Raw genomic sequence first — 22,242 nt, 5'->3', positions numbered from 1 at the left:
ATAGATAGATAGATAGATAGATAGATAGATAGATAGATAGATAGATAGATAGATAGATAGATAGATAGATAGATAGATAGATAGATAGATAGATAGATAGATAGATAGATAGATAGATAGATAGATAGATAGATAGATAGATAGATAGATAGATAGATAGATAGATGCGCTCGAAGTGCATTGGGTTCGCGAAGAAATGCTTCGCATTTAAAAAGCACGAGAGTATGAGCTGTGCGTCCTCGTCGCATTAGAGGCGTTCCGTTGAGTTAAAAAAAGTTACAGTTTCGCCGGAAGGGCAAAGCAATGAATACGATAGCAATAAATTGGAATTTTATTCCAAGTAAGGCTAGCAACTAACTATTTTGGGTCAGATTTCGCGTAACTCTACAAAACGACCGTGTAGGAGAATGCGGCGATTCCTGAGAGCGAGGCGGTTTTCGTGACGTATGTCGTCCTAACGCAAAGCAGTGACAGCACAGCACGTACAAGTGTACACAAGCAGTCTAATGATAACACACTTTTTGTTTACTCAGCGATGTGTCCAAGACGTTTCTTCATTACCTACGGTTTGCTGAGCTTCTTCGCTGTGATGACCTCAGGCAAGTAAATCGCACAATTTCTCTATTTCGATAACATAATCTTTCTTTTGATGTTTACGGCATTTCATTGCAAATTAAAGTTCTAGAAGATGTTTCAATTAGGTGTGATGTGACCTGACGCTACATGAGTTGGGATTCGCAGAAAGGTAGCACAAACAAGAAGAGTTCATTGAAAAAGCTGATTACAAATATTGCTTGGCCTAATAAATTTGCTGTTAGGCTGCAATGAAATGTCATACAAGACGTTTGTCACTGTTTGCGTACTTGTATTTGCAAAACAAAAAAGGAAGGCGGGAATCTGTACCAGACTGAACAGCTGGTTTACAGCAGGCTCTATTTCAAACACAATAATACGAAGGCTTTATTACCTTCGATCCAGTGATTTGTGCCAAAGGGTCAAGTAGTGAGAAATGCTAAAATAGGTTTAACGTGACGGAACAATTTCCGCAATATTCAAATAAAGGCCATACATCTCTCAACTTTAGGAACATGAAAATAAAAACATAATGATGTATGCTGTGATCAGGATCCGATGTAATAATACATTTCTATATAGGAGAGTGATGGAAAGTGAAAATACTTGTAATATGGTGACAATGGCGAAACTACACAAATTGTACTGACCTTGCAAAATTACAGCTTTGCTCTGCTGTAATTATGGCTGATGCGGCAATACGCTGACCACGTCCAACTTGCCCGCTTCTACATTGACTAACCTGACATATGAATTATAAGGGTACCTGTATTTGAAAAGTATTTTAGCTGAACAACCTAGGCCCCTGTACATTCTTCTGGAAAAGGAAATATATGCATATAAATTATTTAAAACACTGCCCAGTAAGAAACGCCACAGGTTGACATAACATATATTTTGAGCCAGAAAAATATGTATAAAAGCAAGCTGTAAAATAAATCCATCACATACCCTGACATAGCAAATATGCAATATACACGAGAATACAAGAATTATTAGAGACATTTCAACTTAACATTTACTGAAGGCTAATTTAGCCTATGTAATTAGCATTCTCAATTTATTTGCTTTGCGTGCAAGAAAACTACGGCGAGTTTCGCATATTACTTAATTAGTCGCGGTAATATCTATGGCAATTAATATTTTGAATATTTTTTACAGCGCAGCTGTACACCTCTCATTGGTCACAAAATTTAGTGGCGTAAACACAAAACGCCAGACGCCGCTCGCGTTGGCGTGCTCCACTGCTAGCATATGCGCGCGCTCCTTGTGTTTTCACCTCTGATGCTGATGAAGGGCATTCGGAGAGGTGGACAGACGAGCCGACGAACGCGTTCGCTGCAAACTCATGCACAATTGCAATGCCACAATCAAATTTTGACCTGTGGGTGGTTTAGGGGCTTTTTAACTATTGAAGGTAAACGGTATATCTTTCTTTGCAATCAGCCATACAGCATAGAGCTCAATATTCATTTCAATAAAGAAAACCACAAAAAGAGCATCATAACCGCATGGTGGATGATAAGATACCTGCGAACATTGGAAATACCCTCCCACGCGTTCCCGATAATGATTAGGTTGCAGCTGCTTTGAACTTCACACGAGGCCTTCGAATGTCATCAGACGGCCCTTCCTTCTCCTTAAAACTAGGCGGCAACCACTGCGGCGCTACTTCTCGCAGACAAGCGAATGAGTTCTTTGCCCTTTAGAATTTAACGAAGGAAGCGATAAGTATACATATCAAGTGCCAAGAATAAGAGGTCCGTTTGGGTATATGACACGGCTTGTGGTGTTTCCTCACCAGAATCTACTGCGATGTACGTTTTTTGAAATTTCGTCACGTAAATTTCTGGTATGATGTAACGCAGCAGCTGCATTTCCTGCGCGCATGGCGCACTCAGTTTCAACATCGCCTAGATCGGGGCGAAGCTTCAATTTCGGTGGTTCATGTCTTACTTAAGATGTGTTTTTCAGGATTTTTGAAAAATGTTCATGCCATAAATTGTGCCGTCCTACAACTTTTCCGTATAAACAACTGAATGCTCTAGAAGTAATGAGAACAGACAATAATGCCGGGGAAAGTATAGGAGATGTTATTTCTAGTAATTAGAATGTAAACGTGAAGAAAGTAAAGTGGACGAAAAGATAACTTGCCGCTGGCAGGGATCGAGCCTCCAACCTTCGAATAACGTGTCCGACGCTCTTCCACTGAGCTATGGCGGCGGCAATATTCCCGCCCACTCCATGGGGTATATATGTGCATTTAAACCTGGGAGTCTGAGCGCCAATCGCTGCCATGGTGGCGATCGGCACTCTTTTTTCTGCCTGTTGGCGTCACGTAGCACGTCATCTTTTTACGAGCTGGCAGCTGAGCAACTATCCATCGCATACCACCTGAAGACATCAAGTCTGCCGGAACGAGACCCTCCCTAAGAATGAAGGGAAGAAGATGACTTTTTAAGGGCTCGTTTTTCTTCGTGAAGCACAATATTAATGAGAGCTAAGAGACAATAAAGGCGGGGGAAATATAGGGGAAGTTATCTTTAGTAATTACGATATAAATGTTAAGTAAGTAATGTGGACGAAAACAACGTGCAGGACAACTTGCCGCGGGCAGGGACCAGATATCTATATATATATATATATATATATATATATATATATATATATATATATATATATATATATATATATATTGATGCCAACAGGCACAAAAAACAGTGTTCCACCCTCGCAGCCATGGTTGCGATCAGCGCTGGCTAACACTCCCCGGTTTAAATGCACATATATACCTCATGGATTGGGCGGCATGATGACCGCCGCCGTACTTCAGTGGTAGAGCATCGGACGCGTTCTTCGAAGGTCGTAAGTTTGGTCCCTGCCGGTGGTAAGTTATCTTTTCGTCCACTCTATTTCTTCACATTTATATCCTAATTACTACAAATACCATCACCTACACTTTCTCCGGCGTTATTGCCTGTTAGTTCTAATTAATATTGTGTTTAACAAACAAAAAAACGAGCCCGGGCTCGTTCTTTTGAAATGAAAGTGAATAAACGAGTTTTTGTTAATTACTCATTTGGACATAAGTTGACGAGCCGCAACGTTTTTCCGTCTCCACGTAGATTTGGCGAAGACGACAGGGACCTGACTGTCGTAGGAATTTTATAAAAAAATCTCTATTGTCTAAAAAACGAACATCCTGTACGAGGTCCCGCTAAGCATATAACACGCCCTCTCCTTCATCGTGGAATGAAATGCAGCGCTTCATTTACATTTTACAGACAAGATTTCGCCCTGTGGGAACGAATACTGCTTCTCATTATTTAGATAATGTTTTACTGGTTATTTTAGATATGTCACACATATGTTACTAAAAAAAGAGTGTATGTGTGACTGACATGCCTGAGTTCTGACATGCCACGTATACGACTCTCTTTAAAGACGCACGGTGACTCTTTTTATGGGCCAGAGTCGGCGCGTTTAGGAGCCGTTACTGTACGCCGTTACTGCACGCCGATACTGTATGCACATATGACACCAGTGTATCGTTTTAAATAATTTCGCAACGAAAACAAATTTTCACGTAAGAGATGGCATGAACCCTATTCCTCGATGGGCACCGGCTATGCTAATGAAATCACTTCTTTTCTGAGCAATCGCTTCAAAATTTGATTTCAGAATAACACCGGCTTTGCGCTGCCATATTCCGACACCCAAGCGCATCCTCTGGCAGCTAGGGGCACGCCGTGAGCAGTAACTAAACGCGTGTTTTACTAACACAACCCGTCCTTAAATACTCAGATAAACACACGGTAGTACGAGCACTCGAACGAAGCCCAGCTCCCGCGGACGCCGTCTACGTCGAGATGAGACTTGTCATGCTAGAATTACCGCACATAGCTCCCACAATGACGTACACTCAATCGATTCTGTTGTAACGCCGAAGGTAATCGCAGATGTAGGCAAACCACGAAAACAGCAAACAGAAACAACGGCCGAAACAACGCGCACCGTCGAAAGTCTCGAGCTTTTCACTTTACCGGCGAGGCATGTCCAACTTAAGTGACTATATATCGCGGATGTGCTGAAAGCCACGTACTATATCTACACCTCAAACTACCGTCTTTAAGCCAAATAAATCTATAATATATAGTGCGTCTACGTGTTCTCTACACACCCTTTTTTTCATGTTCCGACGCGCGGAAGTAAGCTACTCATTCAATACCGACAGAAATGTCATTAGGAAGTAGACTAAAGTGCATCTCGAAACGACATTTCGCACTTTCAACAGTGCAGATACAATGTGCGATCAGCAAACAATGACCCTTGTTAATTTTTTGCATCGCTCATTTTATGCAAGCTTGTACAGCAACGCGCATAACGGTGTCAACTGGTTAACTGACAGCTTTAGTTGGGCATCCGCAACTGCCCCGCGGCGGCAGGCTGCTGTTGGAAATGGCTGGCAGCCCACTTCCGATGAGCTGCGGCAGACGCCCAGCTAAATCTACGTAATTAGTACCTACGAATGCAGTACACTCACCGTTAACAGGCGCGCGTTGTCCTTGTCCGCAGCCCCATCAATACTCCGCACTTTAAACGTCACTTTGAGCAAGGTGCCTGGCGTCACCGCCACCGAAGAAGCGCATACTCGCTTGAACAACAAACTACAAGACATGCAACCCTCGCAACCAAAGCAACGCATTCCAAAAGACCGAGGAGACTGAGAAAGGGCTGCGCCACCCCGGCTCGATCGGCGAGCCACGGCGCCACAACGGTGCCGAACGGCAAACGCGCGATTTGTATGGCGTATATGGCGGCGCCTTCATCACGAAAGCCAATCGAAAAGCGCTTCACGACAGTCTAGCGATTCCTGCAGAAATGCTGACACTCTTCTCCCGGTTCTCCCGAATAGGGGTCAAACGGATACCCGAAGAGAGTCACGGTGCCATCACCCCCTTTTGTCTCTTCTTTTTTCTGAGAGTGCACTCAAGCGTAATAACGCATTGATGACGTTGTGTGTGCCGTAGTGAAGAAGAGTGATGTCACTGACATCTGTGATGTCACTTTTACAGACTTAATTTGCTAACAGTACTTTTTGTTAAATTTTGCTCTGCAGGACTGTTGTGGAGAGGCTTGAGGCCAAAGGATCCAGGTGAGATTACTTTTCGACAGAGCTTTATATACAGCCTACACACACCATTCCTCTTGTAGAACCACTTAAAATAAAACGAACGGGAATCCTTGCATATTCATTTACAACAAGTACCATATATTACGCAGTAAAATAATCAGTCGTCAGGACTGCAAGGAGCTGAGGACGTACTCTCATTATTGTAGAATATTTAATGAGCTCGTGACTACTTTTGCCACATTGATCCCAACAACAATAATCTGAATTATTAGATTTGAGAGCCGTCGGGAAGTGTTAGCCTTCATACTTGCGCAAGGTTAAGATCATCTTCCGCTGTTTTGTGACAAACAAATATTTGTTATAATAATTACATCACCGTGAAGCACCTATCGTCCTTGCAGGCAAGCTCTACCGCACGGCCTAAATACTTTACTCTTGCTAAATTTGCAATGTAAACAAAGTCACTTTCGCCGCATTGGCGAAGCAGTGAATGGGAAAGCTATATATTGCAATTTAACGCGAAGAACGGTAAGCAGATCGAAACTTCTAGAGCGCTGCTCAAGCACAAAGCATGCAAGAAAAGAGCACACACAATGCGAGCTCGAACTAACACCCACTGTCAGCGCTGCACACTTAAAGCTCACCGCCCAAACACACAGAAGGACGCAAGAAACAAGCGCACAGGTATACATAAGACGAGCGCGAACTAACAACTGTCAGAGTTACTTTTTTTGTTTGAGCAGCGCGCTCCTTCGCAAACGCGGTCGCTACAATGAGAGAAGTAACCTTCGTGCGCTCTGTAACTTCAGCTTTGCGATGAAACGACAAGATGTACGAACCACCCCCACCACGATAGAAGCGCGCGCGCACGAGCGACACTGCCCTGTAGGGCAAAGTACAGCCGGTAGATGTAGCAGGCAGGTGCGCATCGCAACGAGCGGGGCGACGACCTATAAAGCGCGCCCTTTGCGCCGTTCGCACCATCTCGCTCGCGATCAAGAAAACACGTTGAAGCGCATCCGAGCTCGGCGTACCGCCAGCGGCAAATGGTGTATAGAAATAGCCCACCATTACTATGTTGGGGGACGTACTCTCCGTGACCGAGTCGAATAACCCCACACGCTGCTGAGCGAGTGGTCACCGGTTCGAATCCGCGCCTCTGAAAAAAACTTTTGTCAGCTATTTTTCTTTGTGGCTTATATATATATATATATATATATATATATATACGAGACATGACGGCGATGGCAAAACCAGCCGAGACTCACCATATAATTGCTATCGCAATGATAAGTAACAGTTATTTGTTAATTATTTTAGATTATTAAATCTAGTTCTGTTGCTACGTCGAAAAGTTGCACGTTCTAACAACTTATTTTATCCCAATTTTTAGAAATAAAAAAAACAATCAGTCATTCGAAATATTTATGATCAATTTTCAAATCCCCGATGCACGCAATATGGCAAGAATGGGCACCGGGAGGGCAGAAAAGCCGGTCGCTTTGTTGTGTCTGGCACAAATACCTTGTGACGACGAAGTGATGACATTTGAATGATAGTATGACGCATCATAATGTGGCTAGCAAAAGCACCGAATTGTCTAAATACACATAGGAACCACTTGTTATTTTTCTGCAATGTGTGGTTCTTATCTCGTTTTTAGATGCGAAGCATCTTATTGCGGAGTTCAATCCGGTGGTGGTGGTGTGCGGCGTGACCACCTGAGCATGCGCAAACCCGCTCCCCGCACCTCCTCTCCCCCTTTCCCATTCCCTTCTCCACTTCCTATCTCCTCTTTACCTTCCCACTCCCCCTTTTTCCCCTCTCCACTTTCCCTCTCTTCTCCCCCTCTCCCCTCCCCCCTCTGAAACGCGGCTCGACATGCCGAAACTCTGCTTCGCATCGCCTCATTATCCCCTTTAGCGGGAGATGGTGTGATTTTTTTTTGAAGCATAATTAGTTGCAAAACACGCATCTCAAGCATCTCAAGGCTGACCGTTAACTTTACGCCATATATTCAAAGGAAAGGCGGAATTGACGGTTTTCTTATGAAAGGCAGAAACAAATATATAAGCGGGAAACATTTCATGCAAATAATTTATTCGGAGTAAGTCAGGTGACTCACACTTTTCCGACAAGATACTGCCATTTGGAGACTCCAATCAATTTCGGTCACTCCTTTACGCGGAGTTTTTCAGTCTTATTTAAAAATGGCCGCCATTCTTTGTACATGCATTTTTTATTTTTTTTAAATCGCTTTGTGTTACGTTATCCGTTCACATTTTGCTTGTGATAAGCTCTTGCGGAGTGTAAATAACGACAAATGTGCACCTGCTTCTCCGGGGCACATTAATGAAAACGATAAAGTGGTGGTTGTTTCTTATGTCCACAAAGTGGACATGGCCAAAAATTTGTAGGAAAAAAGTTTGGTGGGGGTAAGATTTTTTCCGCAAGCATTAAATTAAGCTGCATTTGTTCAGTGGGACAAAGAAAGGCACATAGCATGCAAAAGGAAGAAGATGCTTTCAGATACACGTAAGATAGTTTGTCGATTGCTCCTAAGGAGGGGTATACAAAATACATATACCCCGTGGACTACTGCGCATGGGCAACAGAGGATAATGTGTTATCATACAACTCGGAGAACACAGAAATCGTTGAGCAGTACTATCCACTATCATTTAGCGCCCCATTGCCATTTGTGATGTTGCCAACTCTTTCTCAATAAAACTAGCGCTTTGTTTAGCGCCTGGTTAATCATCACAGAGAAAGTTCGAAATCGTATCGCGTATTATAATTGCCGATATTCCGGATGCTTACGTGCAGCGACAATAATTGCTGCTGCATGACAGCGAATTTAAGCATATTGAAAAAACCACATACACGGGCATTGGTAGTACTATTTTTATGTTATCCCTTTTGACAAGCGCAGTCTTTCTGTGTGTAAATGTATTTTTAGCATTACATAAAAGCAGTTTTGAGTTAGCTCTAGCGTAGAATATTTCTTCATCGTCCGTCATCCTTTTCCCGTACTGTTGTTTCTATGAATAAGAGCATAGCATAGTCTGAGTTATTCCTAGGCAAGAAGTTGAGAGGTTTGAACGGACAGAATGGTGAATTTATTGTACCCTGACGATTCTGCTAGCTAAAAGCAAGATGTTTCTTCATGTGCTCTTTTTGTGTTCTTAACCATGGACAAGAGTCAACAATACGACAATTATATGAACACTTTTCTCCAGGATACTCCGTAAACTTTTATCGCTGCAAAATTACCAATCGCACTTAACTGAGCAAGCAACCCTCCGAACGCTACTCTTCCCGGACATAGTGTCTCCTTAAGGCTCTGTTTTGCACGTCCACTTGACATTTTCAAAATCTGCCACTGTTTTTTTAACAGCAGAGCTGTTTAATCCAACCACATTCTGTCCAACGCGAACAAAAAAACCCTGCGCCGCTGCGTCACCACGCGTTGCCTAGCAACCGGTTGCACAGCTGGTTGCCTGCTTCGCTAGCCCATACACTGCTCCGCCACCAGCCCGCCTGCCTGGACACTGCGCGCAACTGCTCGGCCGCACCTGACGTGATGTTACGGCCAACTGCGCATGCGTTCCTTTGTTGTCTATAAAGCCGGTGCGTGGTGGCGGCGCCAGACGAGACACAGGGAGACCGAAAAAGTCTCGCACTGCTGATGACGAAGCCGCTTACGGGAGTCGCAGCGCGCTGCCAAGCGACACTGTTGGACTCGACTGGTTTAATGTAGTCCGCGACGTAGTGCGGCCTACACGGCGAGATGGGACTGGAACTTGGCATCACTTGACATCGCTTCGTATAACTTGGCATTACTTCGTATTGTCAGGCCTAGCTAGGTACCGACCAGCCCCGCTGTCCCTTAAAGTTGCGCCAATAGTGCAAGCTAGGGCCGGTTTTTTTCTTGCTTCGAAATATGTGCAACAGTAGTCACTTTCGCTTCTTATCGAGGCTGCATCATTGCGCTGCTCGAATATTCACCGTTCTCATCGGTGCTCGCCCCCACACTACAACGGTACTCCACTTCGCCTTTATGAGCTAGCAGTTTCTCGTGCTCTCACTATCGATCCAGGGCGCGAAAAATTCATTACCGGTGCCCTCGAAGCTTAACTTTTTTCCTAGCCTCGGTCTTCTCTCTCCCGCATATATGCTTCGGGGTCGTTTAGCGTAAATTATCTGCATGCACTGCACACCATTCAAAAAGATAGCAACCAGGTGATAATTAGAGCATTTATTATCACATGGCAACCATACCTTGTGTCGCGAGTAGTTTACCAGTATATAATATTATATGAGCTATATTATACCATATGAGCAGTATTAGGCGTTCCATTACTACTGAGCATGCCAGAGTTAATAAAGGACACTACTTGCACCGTGACGGATTCGGAAATGTTACCTCTACTGGCCGCAGATTGCTCGGCTAAAATTGTTACCGTTCTATTGAAAATTTCGACAAACTAAAATTTCCTTTATTATGTCGGAATAACAATTTTGTGGTACGTAATTTAACACGTACATGCTACACGTAAGTTATAAGAAATCCCACTTGATTTCAAAATGCCAACTGCACACGAAAACGAAATGTGCATAAATAAATAGGGCAATAGTGGTTCATTTGTGTTATAAACTGTGCTCACGAGGCCGTGACTGTCGATGTGTCGATGTATGAAAGTTACTAGCTTGGTATTGCTATTTCGATGAAAGTGTTTACTGTAAGGAGTAAAGATTATGGTAGTAAAGTGACTAACTTTTCAGTGAAGCCCTGCGGTTACTACATAGGTAGTGAATGGTGTGGGAAACATTAACCACGTCATGGTTTGTACGTTTCACTACGTTACTCAAAGTACTCAAAGTTGTAGAGTTCTCCCTGTTACGCCTGCCCGTACCGTTCTTCACTAAATCTGGGAACTGTGTCCATCATTCCAACGGCCGACTCAATACGTGCCAAGAGCCAACAGTAACCACTAGCAATACGCAAAGTAAAGGGTTGTCCATTTGCAAGGATAACTTCAACTGAAAACTAAGTTTTCCGAGTCCTATGAGTTGAAATATAACTTGACGTAAAGCCCGTATGTCCTGAGCACGTTTCTATTGGGTCGTATTAGCGCGTGTTCACATTGGCTTTCTTTCGGTAATGACAAGCTGATAAACCTTGGATGCTCGAATATTCCTGAACGCTGCGTGTGCAATACTAAAATTATTGATATGTGTGCAATTTCTTTCCAGTTGAACCATTATGCGAAAAAACGCACTGTCCCCTTGGAAACCAGCTTGCCTGCTTGATAATGGATGGGGTTGTGTACACAGAATGCAGTAAGTTTAATTCGCATATATATATATATATATATATATATATATATATATATATATATATATATATATATATGCTGTAGCAAATATATTACCATCGTCGGCATTTTCAGCCGGACTAAGTTCACTACAGAGCGAAGACCTCTCCTATGTTTCTCGAATTAACTCAGTGCTGTACTTGCTGCGGTCATGTTAGCCCCGCAAACTTCCTAACCTGTCGGCCTATCTCACTTTCTGCCTCCAGAACCATGCCTGCCTCTTCATGGAGTCTTTTGTGTTACTCTTCATGATCATCGGTTACCTTGGCTTGTCCATACATGCCCTGCCCACGCCAATCTCTTTTTGCTTTCAATTGAAGTTTAATTAGGATGCGTTTGTTCCTGGACGAGTGCCATAACCACCAGACCACCACGGCGGGTGCCATCATGTTACGGCTTTGTTACACTATGTGTCACCAAATTTTATGACACCATCATCACGTCACTACGTGACGTCACTTCATGAAGCACTCAGTGATGAGGCTGACAAAGGTGCCTGGATCGCTTGCTGTTGCACCACCTGGAGGTAGTGCAACACCACGTAATGTAGAGTGTAATGTGATGTAATGCAATGTAATGTAATGTAATGTTAAATATGAATATGCACCAACTCGCCTAACTTTCTATTTTGTTACAATGTAGAGGAAGCTTCAGGGCAGAAGTACACGTTTCGTAAGTATTTGGCGACGTCAGACAAGTCAAGTATAGTAGTAGCAGTATCTGGCGTTTAACGCCCCAAAACCACGATATTATTATGAGGGACGCCGTACGGAGGGCTCCGGAAATTTCGACCACCTGGGGTTCTAGCTGTAACGTGAATATAAAGCTGTCAGTGAAGTCAAGGTGCTGCGTTTGTGCGATCTTGAATGGCATATATGGGAATACTGCGCATCGTGAGGACTCCTGAGGAGCCGGGCGCTTATGAAGGACGCCTACAAGACCAGAGACGGGAGTGGGCCCGTCCGCTCCGCTTGTCACGCGCCTTAACAGATTGGAATCGCTGCAACTTCTAACCTGTCATACCAACTATATGGAAACTCCAAGCACATTTTTGCCGTCGCTGTTGGCGTCGCAATCACCGGCGCCGTCATGTTCCTCGTAAAGTCCAAATCGATAATATCGTTCAACGCGTCGTATGTTCAATGTGCAAGTGAAAGCGCACGAACGCTGCAGACGAACGCCACTCGACCAGGGATGCGAAAGGCGCACGAAGATAGTAGCCGGAGGTTGGGGGGGGGGGCGCTGCATGGGTACCGCAGGGAATGTGTTCGTCGACTGGGCGTGGGTACCCAATATCCCGTATCTTCAGAGGTTTAAGGCGATCAGTAGATGGCTGACAACACTGTACGTGTTTGCTCTCATCACAGAGTTTGCGTTGAAGCCTGAGACCGCACCAAAGTCACTTCGCTCGCGGCAATGGCGGCGTTTCCTAAAGGATTGGGCTTCTAACCTTACATCGTATAACATTTCAAGTAATTGCTATTGCACTCATAGCTTCACCCTTATCGCGAAAGTGACTTTTTGAGGTAACGTGATGATCCCAGGCGATATTTTCCTATGCTGAAACTACTTTCCGTAAGGTATTTGGAAGATTCCATGAGCATGCTGTTCAGACACGTGCTAATAGCTGTTTCCACCAGTTCGGTGTGGGTAGACCTGAACTACAGTAATGGTTTCCGGCTGAGCGGGTAATACTGCCAACATTTGTGATCCTTCAAAAACTTAAGGCTGAGGTCTAAAAACTTCAAACCACCTTGGTGAGACGCCTTGTGCATAGCCTCTAGCATCTAAGACACACTTTGAATAATGCAAGCGGTTGCACTACACAAATGGGCTAAACATCTGGGTCGGTGCTAAGCAAAACAAAACAAAGTCCAACCAGCTTCACTTCGTGAACGCTGTCGAAACAGCGAAGCAGCGAATTGATCAGGCTATATGACGCCTCTATGTTTTTCAAGTGTTCCTTTCGTTGGCACTTATCTTCGGTCTCCATTGCCCTAGCATGGCGGTTGGCTCAGCGACGGCATGCCTGTTCGCACGTCAGCTCTCGCTGACACTCATTTTGGGCGGCTTCTTCATCGAGAGCGCGAAAAATGTTCGCCATTCTGAAAGCGCAAACTCCTAAACACTGGCACAATATTTTACACTCCACTGCGCCTAACCTTCACAGCATACTGGCGCGTTTCTCGAAGGTTCATCCCTCGACATCCTTCGCCCTCGCCCTCGCCCTCGCCCTCGCATCTCGCATGCAAGCTCTCGGCTATCGCAGTACTCCCTCGCCTCTCACAGCACGGCGCAGCCCTCCCCTTCATAGGGAGCCTGACTCTCGCCACACTGCAATGCCACGTGATCACTTTTACGCCGACCCCGGGCATGAAAGTCTCGACTAAGCACAGCTTCGCTATTAAAAAGACATCAGCATAACACAACACCTTTAACACACTTGTGTGTGTTCACTTGTCAAAAAACTGTTGAATGGAGACACCACATTCATATTGAAAACATACCGAACCAAACCCGGAAATTGACGCTTCAACAATGAACAACAAGTCACTCGGGATGAAATAATATAAATTTTTATAATAATAATAATAATAATTATTGGGGTTTAACGTCCCAAAACCAAGATATGATTGTGAGAGACGCCGTAGTGGAGGGCTCCGGAAATTTCCGCCACCTGGGGTTCCTTAACGTGCACCAAAATCGAATTACTCGGGCCTCCATCATTTTCACCTCCATTGAGAATGCGTCCTCCGCAGCCGGGATTCGAATCCCGCGACCTGCGATTCAGCAGCCGAGCACCACAACCACTAGGCCACCGTGGCGCGTTATTATAAATCTTTAACATCGACTGAGAAGAAATTCGCGCCAATCTCCAAATGGTGGATGAAACTTTCAACAACGTACTTAGAATTCTTTCCCGAAAGGGTCATCCCCTACCAACAGAACAAGGTTGCGCTGCAGAACACCGCTACACACTCCTCACAAGTGTGCCTCTCAGAAACAATCACTCGAAAAGGCATACCACCTTTATAGTCATAGCACAAAAAACATATCAGGAACCAATTTGACTGCAACTTTCTTATCTTTGACCAAACTGTCAAAGTTGATTTTTTTTGCGAAAGTCGCTCGCCTACCTTTTTACATTAGGCAAAGAAATATGCGTACATGTGCGAATTACAATTTTCGTCGGATCTAAACTAGAATTTGCCTCCGCCATTTGGAGTCCTCATCAAGACTACCTCATCAGCTCCCTCGAGGCGGTGCAAAATCGTGCAGCCCGGTTCATATCATCTCAGTACAGTAAACATGCAAGCGTCACTCATATCAAATCGTCTCTTGAGCTAACCCCTCTAGCTGTTCGCAGAAAAACCGCACAGATCAGCCTGTTTCACAAACTATATCACAACTTTTCTCACCTGCATGGCACTCTGCTCATTCCTCCAACTCGCACTTCCCGTCGACTGTACAACTCTAAAAGTGTACAACGTCTTCATGGCTCAACTCAAGCATTTAACAAATCCTTCTTGCCATCAGCCATTCAACATTGGAACAGTCTTCCTGAATATGGTGTTCATGAGCGCGACCCAGTCAAATTCAGAGTGTTGCTGTCTTCTCTTTTCAGCTGACCTCCGCGCATACCTGTTGTTCAGCAAAGCTTCTGCTTTTCAATAAAGTTTTTTTTACCTTATTTTTCTTTAACCTTCCAGTATTAATTTGTGTTCGCGCCTTGCGACCAACCGCGTGTAATAGTTAAAAGTTTTGACACTTTCACAATCTGCTTTATCTTTGTGTTCAACACTGTGCAATGTATATTTGCTTCACTGTTATTCTTTAAGCACTGCATTTGTGTCATGACATGTACTTATGATACTTAGTTGCTCCCGACCCCACTTATGTAATGCCTTGTTTAAGGCCTTTAAGGGTTCAATAAATGATGATGATGGTGATGATGATGATAGGAAGTAGTGTCTTGTTCCTTCACAAAAAAAATGCAGTGGCTTAGCTCGGCTATGCCAGGATATACATAGCGTTAGCAAAGGTTCAGCTGATTATTCTGAGCTTTCCAGACTGTCTAGGATTACCTTGATTGTCATGCTCACTGCTGCTCCCATGACACACACACACAGTATACGTATTATGTGGCACATGCATATTTATTTTTACTCAACGTGCGGTTGCTTCTTCATTATTTGTACGCTGAACCGCTAATTGCCAGGCAACTGCTTCGGGATCCGATGACATGAGCTTCTCGTCTCTTCTGCGCCGAGGAGCAGCATTTGCGCTCTCCTTCTCCATGGCGTTACCCACCTGCAAACGCCAGTAAGAGGCGCTATCAAGCGGCACGAGCGCATTGTCAGACGGTGACTGCACAACGAAGGCGAATAGCTGCGCGCGCCATGGCTACGACGTCATCCCTCTAAAATGCGCAGAGATGCAGCAGCGAGTCGCGCGCGCTGGCGCCAGTCTGTCTGCCCGGCTACGACGCCACTCCTCCCGCTCTCCACCACCAGCAGCGGCGAGCCGCGCGCGGCGGTGGCGGAGGGCGCGTGAGATGCCGGCTCCGCACTGATCCTCACGCATGCGCAGCACGACTCATGAGGAACCACGCGAAATCGGCTCCGGCTAGGCAATTGTAGCTAATGCTACAAAAACAAATATCATAAAGGAAAACCACAAACACCCATCTTCTTTATCTCAATGAGAGACTGAGAGAGAATGATAGATTTATTGGAAGTAGGCAGCGAGGACGGCCTGAACTTGTGCGCTCAGGCTTTCTACTCTGCACAGTGGAAAACGGAACGGGATTGAGACTGATGAAGATGATGATGGAGACACGAGGTGATTTTACAAGGCACAAAGTTCTAGCTTTTTCTGAAGAAGCAACCTCTTTAACGAATAATTCCATCTGAGGGGTACATATCGCAAAAGGATATCCCCACCTTCCGACACACACTTTTCTTTTTTCCTTGTCCAGCGCCAGGCTTCACACATGCCGCGTAAATCACCGAAGTATCGGCGCAGATGCTTTTGGCAGTAAGGCGCACTTCGGTACGAGGCTAGCCGTACGGCACACGTAGTCATGAAGGCGGATGTTGCCGTCAACTAAGACAGTGTCGTTTGAAGCAACTGTAGCTTCGCAAAGACTAGACCCGAGCCCGAAGAGGGCTTTCCGCCACGTAGTTTGCGCTGTATAATCAGTTAGTGCTTTGTATTCATGCCAACTTTTTGTTAGTTACTATTTCTTGATTTTCTGTCTGCTTTTAGTCTCGCAGTGGAGCTCCTGCGTCTTATATTGGCTGCCAAAATGCTGGCCCAAGAGGCGTTGGCCAAGATGCAAACTTACAAGATATGGATGCGCGTGTCGGTGTTGTAAGTATGGGATCTAGTTTTGTAACAAATTTGGTACCAATTATCTATCAGGCAGTAAATGCTTATGTACTACCTAAAGAAGTAGGCACTTTCGCAGTGCTCTATGTCGCCTGTTTCAAAGCTGCACTAACTTGAGGAAGCCGCGGAAAGTTCAACACAATTTCAGGTTACATAGTCAAGAAAATTTTATAGGGTGTTTGCATTCTCTTTAATCTACAGACCACCCTACGAGGCATTTGCCTCACGTTGTTACCGTAGCACACGCATGACCGCGTACGGGACATGTCATCGGCAACAGTTAAAAAAAAAACATGGCTGATCCCTCTGTCATAGGAATCGGTATAACACGAAAGTGAAACGTGTCTTCACAGACGTAGTTGAGCGTTTGTTGTGCATTCTTTCGCCCCAAGCGCGAAGGAATGAATGCTACAGCATCAAATTGTAATGTTACTCGAAGAACGGCAAGCCGCTCGAAACTCGCAATGCGCTACTCAAGCAGAAAGGACGCGCGGAACGAACATACACAGGATGAGCGCGAACTGTCACAGTTGTAACTTATTTCTGTGTGAGCAGCGCGCTCCTTTCGCAAAAGCGGCCGCTGCAGTGAGCGAGGTGACCTTCGTGCTCTCAATGGAAACTTGCAGGCTGAGCGCAAGAGGTACAAAGCACCGAGATCACGAGATAAGCGCCCGCACGAGCGACCACGCCCTGTCGAGGCGCGGGCTAATCCGCGTGGGGGACGACTTTTGAAGCGCGCCCTTCGAGCCCTTCGCGCCATCTCGCTAGTGATAACGAAAAGACGCTTACCGCCAATCTCTGAGTACCGCCACCGGCGAATGGTGTACATAAATAGCTCGCCGTTAGCGTAGCAGAGAACATGCCGTTTGTGGCGGAGTCGTTCCGCGCTGCGCGCTGGCGATCGAGAGGTCGTAAGTTCGACTCCCGGTGACGGAACTTTTTCTTAGTTTTTTCTTTGTCATATGTTAGTCTTTATATTTTACAACGTCATATCCGTGACGGAAATGCGTCAGTGGGGCCGTGGTGGACCCCGGCATAAAACACTTTCGTGTTAAAATGCTTATAGATTTTATGCGGGCTTTCTTTTGACCATTGTTTACATCGGCAGCGAGACAATTAAAGCAACATAACTTAAGCTCTGAATAAAAAGCTTAAGAACTAAAGTCAAAGCTACTAAAAGGAGATATCAACTTCAAGCTATGGAACTGAAGCTCAAGCTGTGGGAACTGCGGCCCAATACGAGGAAATAGCAAACGTATATACGTATGTTCTCGCAGCACTGAGTTTGCAAGAAGAGATATTCATTCGTCAATTGAAAATATGACATATAATTTTATGACCCTTTTTCGTTTACATGTGGGATCATCGCACATCGTACTGCACGTCATAATTAGCTGGCACAACTGTAAGCTCTTCTTGAATACTGACACATATTCCAAAACCCTGCAACAAATCGCTTCTAAACAAGACAAGGCAATTTCGCGGAGCAATTATTTAGGAAAAAAAGGCAGGACTGCCACGCTCCCTGTTGAGATAAACTCTCGCATCATTTGCTCTCAGCTAGGAGAGCTTTCCTATTTTAAGTCAACTTATAATCACATCACAAGGAGACTTCAGTAAGACTTTTTCTTGCTATTTAACCGGAAATTTATTTCGGGCTGTAAATACAGTGCGCTGTAAATACACTGTGCAAATACAGTGCACAGTGTTCATCTCTACCTCGTTTCGGTGGGTTTGTTCAAGAACTATTAATATGTATTTTGTTTTATTGCGATAGCATTTATGTGGACACTGTGGGTGGGCTTTTGCCATCGCCGTCATGTCTCGGATATGAATACGTACATATATCTAAACAAAAGGCACAAAGAAAAAAATTCAGAGGCGCGCCACTGGGATTCGAACCTGCCACCTCTTGCTGCGCGTAGCGCGCTGGTGTAGGCAACTGGGCCACATGCCATCCACTCTTTAGAGTACTAACGGCGAGCAATTTATATAGACCATTTACCGCTAGCGATACGCAGAGCTTGGAGGCGCTTCAGAGACGTGCACTAATATATGGCCCATTTCTCTACCCACTCGCTATTTGAATCGTGGGGTAAACATAGGGCGCCTCGATGGTAGCGTTCCTTCGTTCCTTCGTACGAAGGAACGCTGGCATTGAGGCGCCCTAAGTAAACAATGCGTGTAACGGCACTGCGCGACAGGAGACGCGGGAGGGTCACTTCACGTGCTGCAATTTTCAAAAACAAAAATGTCTAAGAGCGTTGAGTTGTGCATAGCCGACACTTGCAGCGCGCTGCTCAAACACAAAGAAGTAGCAACTGTGACAGTTCGCGCTCGTCCTGTCTATACCTGTGCATTGTTTTCGAGCGCCCTTTCTTGTGTTTGGGCAGCGCCCTGCAATTGTCGGGTTGTGAGAGTTGTTAGTTCGCGCTCGTGCTGTGCATGTTCTTTTCATGCGTCCTCTGCGCTTGAGCGACGTGCTGCAAGTATCGAGCTGGTTGCCGTTCTTGGTGTGGCCTTCTTATTTGTTGCTATCACACTAATTTCTTCGCCCTTGCGGCGAAACTGCGACTTTTTTTTATTTCAGGAGACAGAAAAGCCTTTTAACACCGTGGACAGCTGAACGGCAAATTACATTTCCTCTAAATGTGCACAGCTTTCTAATAAATAACTTGTGCACGTTCTTTTTCTTGGAAAAAAAAATATGCAGCGCTTCGCTACGAATGAAGATGTGAATACCGGAATGGCTCCAAACAAGATAAAGCAATGAATTCCCAAAGAGTATTGTGCGTGTTAAATATATTCTAGAAACACAACATGGTAAGATTACTGGAGACGTATGGCGGGCACAGTTGTATGTGGAAACACTGGTCTACATCACACAGGAACCTACTTTAAATTGTCAGTGCCAACTTTTTAACGCGAATGCATTAGAAGTTCGTTTTGCAGAGATTCCGATGTCGGCATCAGCGTCGGCGTCGATGTCGGCGTCGTTGGTTGCGAGCGAAAAATCATCGTCTTATCCATGACCGAAAATCGAGAAATATGCAAATAAAATTATTAATAAAAATTTTCGGTGTCGATAAGGCAGTCTACGTGGCAAGCAGGTGTGCTACCCAGAGCCCCACTATTTCTTGAAATTTTTTAGGAAAAAAACACTATACGAACGTCGTGTAGTGGAAGGAGTCCCCTTAACACATGTAATATTGCGTGGCAGAAGCGCAGAACCGGGGCAGGCGTCAATACATGTGAATTGCGCAACGAGTGGATTCTTTAAAGGCCTAACCATTACAAAGCGCTCAGAAATATTTAATCATAATCAGCAGATAAACCATCAACAAAGTGAACAGCTGCGTATGTTCGCGTCTTGCTTTACGGACGCCTTGATGCGCAAGAGGAAGAACTATGGCGTCGTGGGCACTTAACAATTGTACTAGCAATGGCCATTCTAGGATAGTTTGAAACGGTCAATGTTACGCACACAGTAGTTCGTTTTCTTATGTCCCGGCTTAGGCATGCAGCGAGAACCGAAGCCAGGTTAGCAGTTCAGAAGCGATGCTCACGGGGCCCGATTACGCTGTCGCTCTTTACTGTTGAAGTCCAAGCTCAAGCGTCCTCAAAATTTTTATTGCGATAGCAATTATATGGACAGTCTCGGCTCGATGTTGCCGTCGCCGTCATTCACCGTATATGTATTAGCATATATATATATATATATATATATATATATATATATATATATATATATATATATATATATATATACTCAGTGAAACCTTGGTGATACGAATCTCACGGAACCACCAAAAATATTCGTATCATCCGAAATTCGTTTCACCAGAAAGCATGGAAAATTAGCATGCGACAAAAAAAGCTGGCGTACATTTTCATTTATTGTTTGTCAGTGCTGCGGCAACGTCAGGAAGAATCCTGAATGATTGTCAGTTAAGTTTTTAGATGTCGGCATTCATACAAACACTCGCAAATACACGGCCCGTGCGCGCGTTTAAATAACGAACCAGGTGCGTTGTGACCCGTGACACTCGGAGGCCGTGACGCGTCTCTGAAGGTTTATTCTGACCGTAAGAAAAGCGTTTTTCTCACACTGTGATTCTGACGATTTGGCGGTGTGGGTGGTGGTGGTAGAAACATTTATTGCCAGTGTGTGAATGGCGCGCTTGGCCACGCTTGCGTTCCCGAGCTCGCACGTGCTCGGCACGTCTTCCGCGACAGCGAGGACAGCACCTCTTCGAAACTGGATGGTAGCGAATGTTCGTGTCAAACATCGCTGGTTGAAAATCGGTTCGCAACAACCGTACTCCATTACATTGAGGCCTCAGGGGCTAGGCCGGGACCAACGAAAAATTCGTATCACCCCGAAATTCGTATGAACTGTGATCGTATCACCGAGGTTTCACTACATATATATATATATATATATATATATATATATATATATATATATATATATATATATATATCAGAGTCCCAAAGAAAAAAAATTCAGAAAAATGCTTCCGCAGCGCGGAATCGAACCAGCGACCTATCGTACCGCAGCGCGTGGCGCTGACGACTACGCCAGAAAGCGCAGATCGTTCAGGTAGCTAACGGCGAGCGTTATATACACAGCCTTTACCGATGGCAGGACTCAGAGACGGCAGGCGCTTATAAGCGTTTCTTCATTACCAGCGAGATGGCGTGAGGAGCACGTCGGCGAGCTCGCTCGCTTCTTCTTATATTTGCGCAGGGAGAACCTTGCCCTTCCGCGGTCTGCTCGCGCGGTTTTCTCGTGGTGAGGGGAAGAGGGATGTTTCAAGCTTTCACCGTGATGTCCGCGCTCATGTTACGGAGCGTACGAAAGTCACTCGAGCTCAAGGGGCACCGCCAAACGAACAAACAGAAGATGAGCGTGAACTATCAAGTGTCACAGCTCGACACTTGAAGCACGCTTGTTTGCTTCGCTGCTTCGGCCGCCTTTGCAACAGGAGCGCTGTTCAAACTGAGAGTATCCATTGGCGAGCCTCACTTCGTATAGCATTAGTTTCTTGCTATCGCATTCATTGCTTCGTCCTTGCGGCGAAACTGTGACTTTTTTTTCTCGGTCGATGAATTGCTCCTTGCCCTCCACCCCCCGAAAGCTTTCAGCGCATGACGTGGTTTTCCACGAAGCATTGTAAGCTTTCTGCACCTCGCCTGAATTTGCACTGAATCCGGGATTAGCACACCTTTGACTTTGCGATGATTTGGTGTGATGATGTCATCACATTATGATGATTTTAACACAAGATGCTTTATGCCGGGATCCACCACGACTTCACTGACGTAATTCCGTCAGGGATATGACGTATGGTAAAATGGACACAAACGGAGCCATGTGGCAGTTGCGTGCGGCGTTTAATCTCACAACTGGTCGAATACATAGGCAAAGATTATAGCGGTACCCTTTCGCTACCGGCTGGCGATAGCCAGCAATGACTGCTCGTCACATCAGGGACGAACATTGGGCCGATCTTCACCGTCCTGCACGTGTAATCATGCAAAGAGCAATTAAACTTTGCAGCGGGATATCTCGGGGCACAAACATGCTTGAAGAACTCTTCCAAGTGCAACTGTGTAGAAAATCGACTGCCTCCAACTTTTAAATACAAACATACCCGCTTGCTGTACTCATTAAAAAGTTAATTATGTTATCTCAGTTAATTGGGCACCTGGCAGCGATAATTATTGTCTGAGTTTGTGTCCCCCCCGGATAGAAAACTTATC

General features: G+C 45.0%; 1 protein-coding gene across 4 annotated transcripts in view; it reads left to right on the top strand.

Moving 5' to 3' along the window:
* LOC119374651 (uncharacterized) overlaps positions 1-19,246 on the top strand; it is a 37,779-nt gene extending 18,533 nt beyond the window's left edge. For 2 of the 4 annotated variants that reach the window (XM_037644819.2, XM_037644820.2), the window contains exons 3-7: positions 534-599; positions 5,693-5,728; positions 10,964-11,050; positions 16,354-16,458; positions 19,067-19,246. In XM_037644819.2, the coding sequence (XP_037500747.1) occupies positions 534-599; positions 5,693-5,728; positions 10,964-11,050; positions 16,354-16,458; positions 19,067-19,068 (296 nt within the window). In that variant the 3' untranslated portion in view covers positions 19,069-19,246. The remainder of the gene's footprint in view (positions 1-533; positions 600-5,692; positions 5,729-10,963; positions 11,051-16,353; positions 16,459-19,066) is intronic. The other 2 variants (XM_037644823.2, XM_037644821.2) reach the window with 1 other exon arrangement.
* Positions 19,247-22,242: the final 2,996 nt, after the last annotated feature.

The sequence above is a fragment of the Rhipicephalus sanguineus genome, chromosome 11, assembly GCF_013339695.2.
Source record: "Rhipicephalus sanguineus isolate Rsan-2018 chromosome 11, BIME_Rsan_1.4, whole genome shotgun sequence".
In the NCBI taxonomy this organism is placed as follows: Eukaryota; Metazoa; Arthropoda; class Arachnida; order Ixodida; family Ixodidae; genus Rhipicephalus; species Rhipicephalus sanguineus.
Note: the sequence above shows the minus strand (reverse complement) of the source record. Positions and strands in the feature narration are given on the sequence as shown.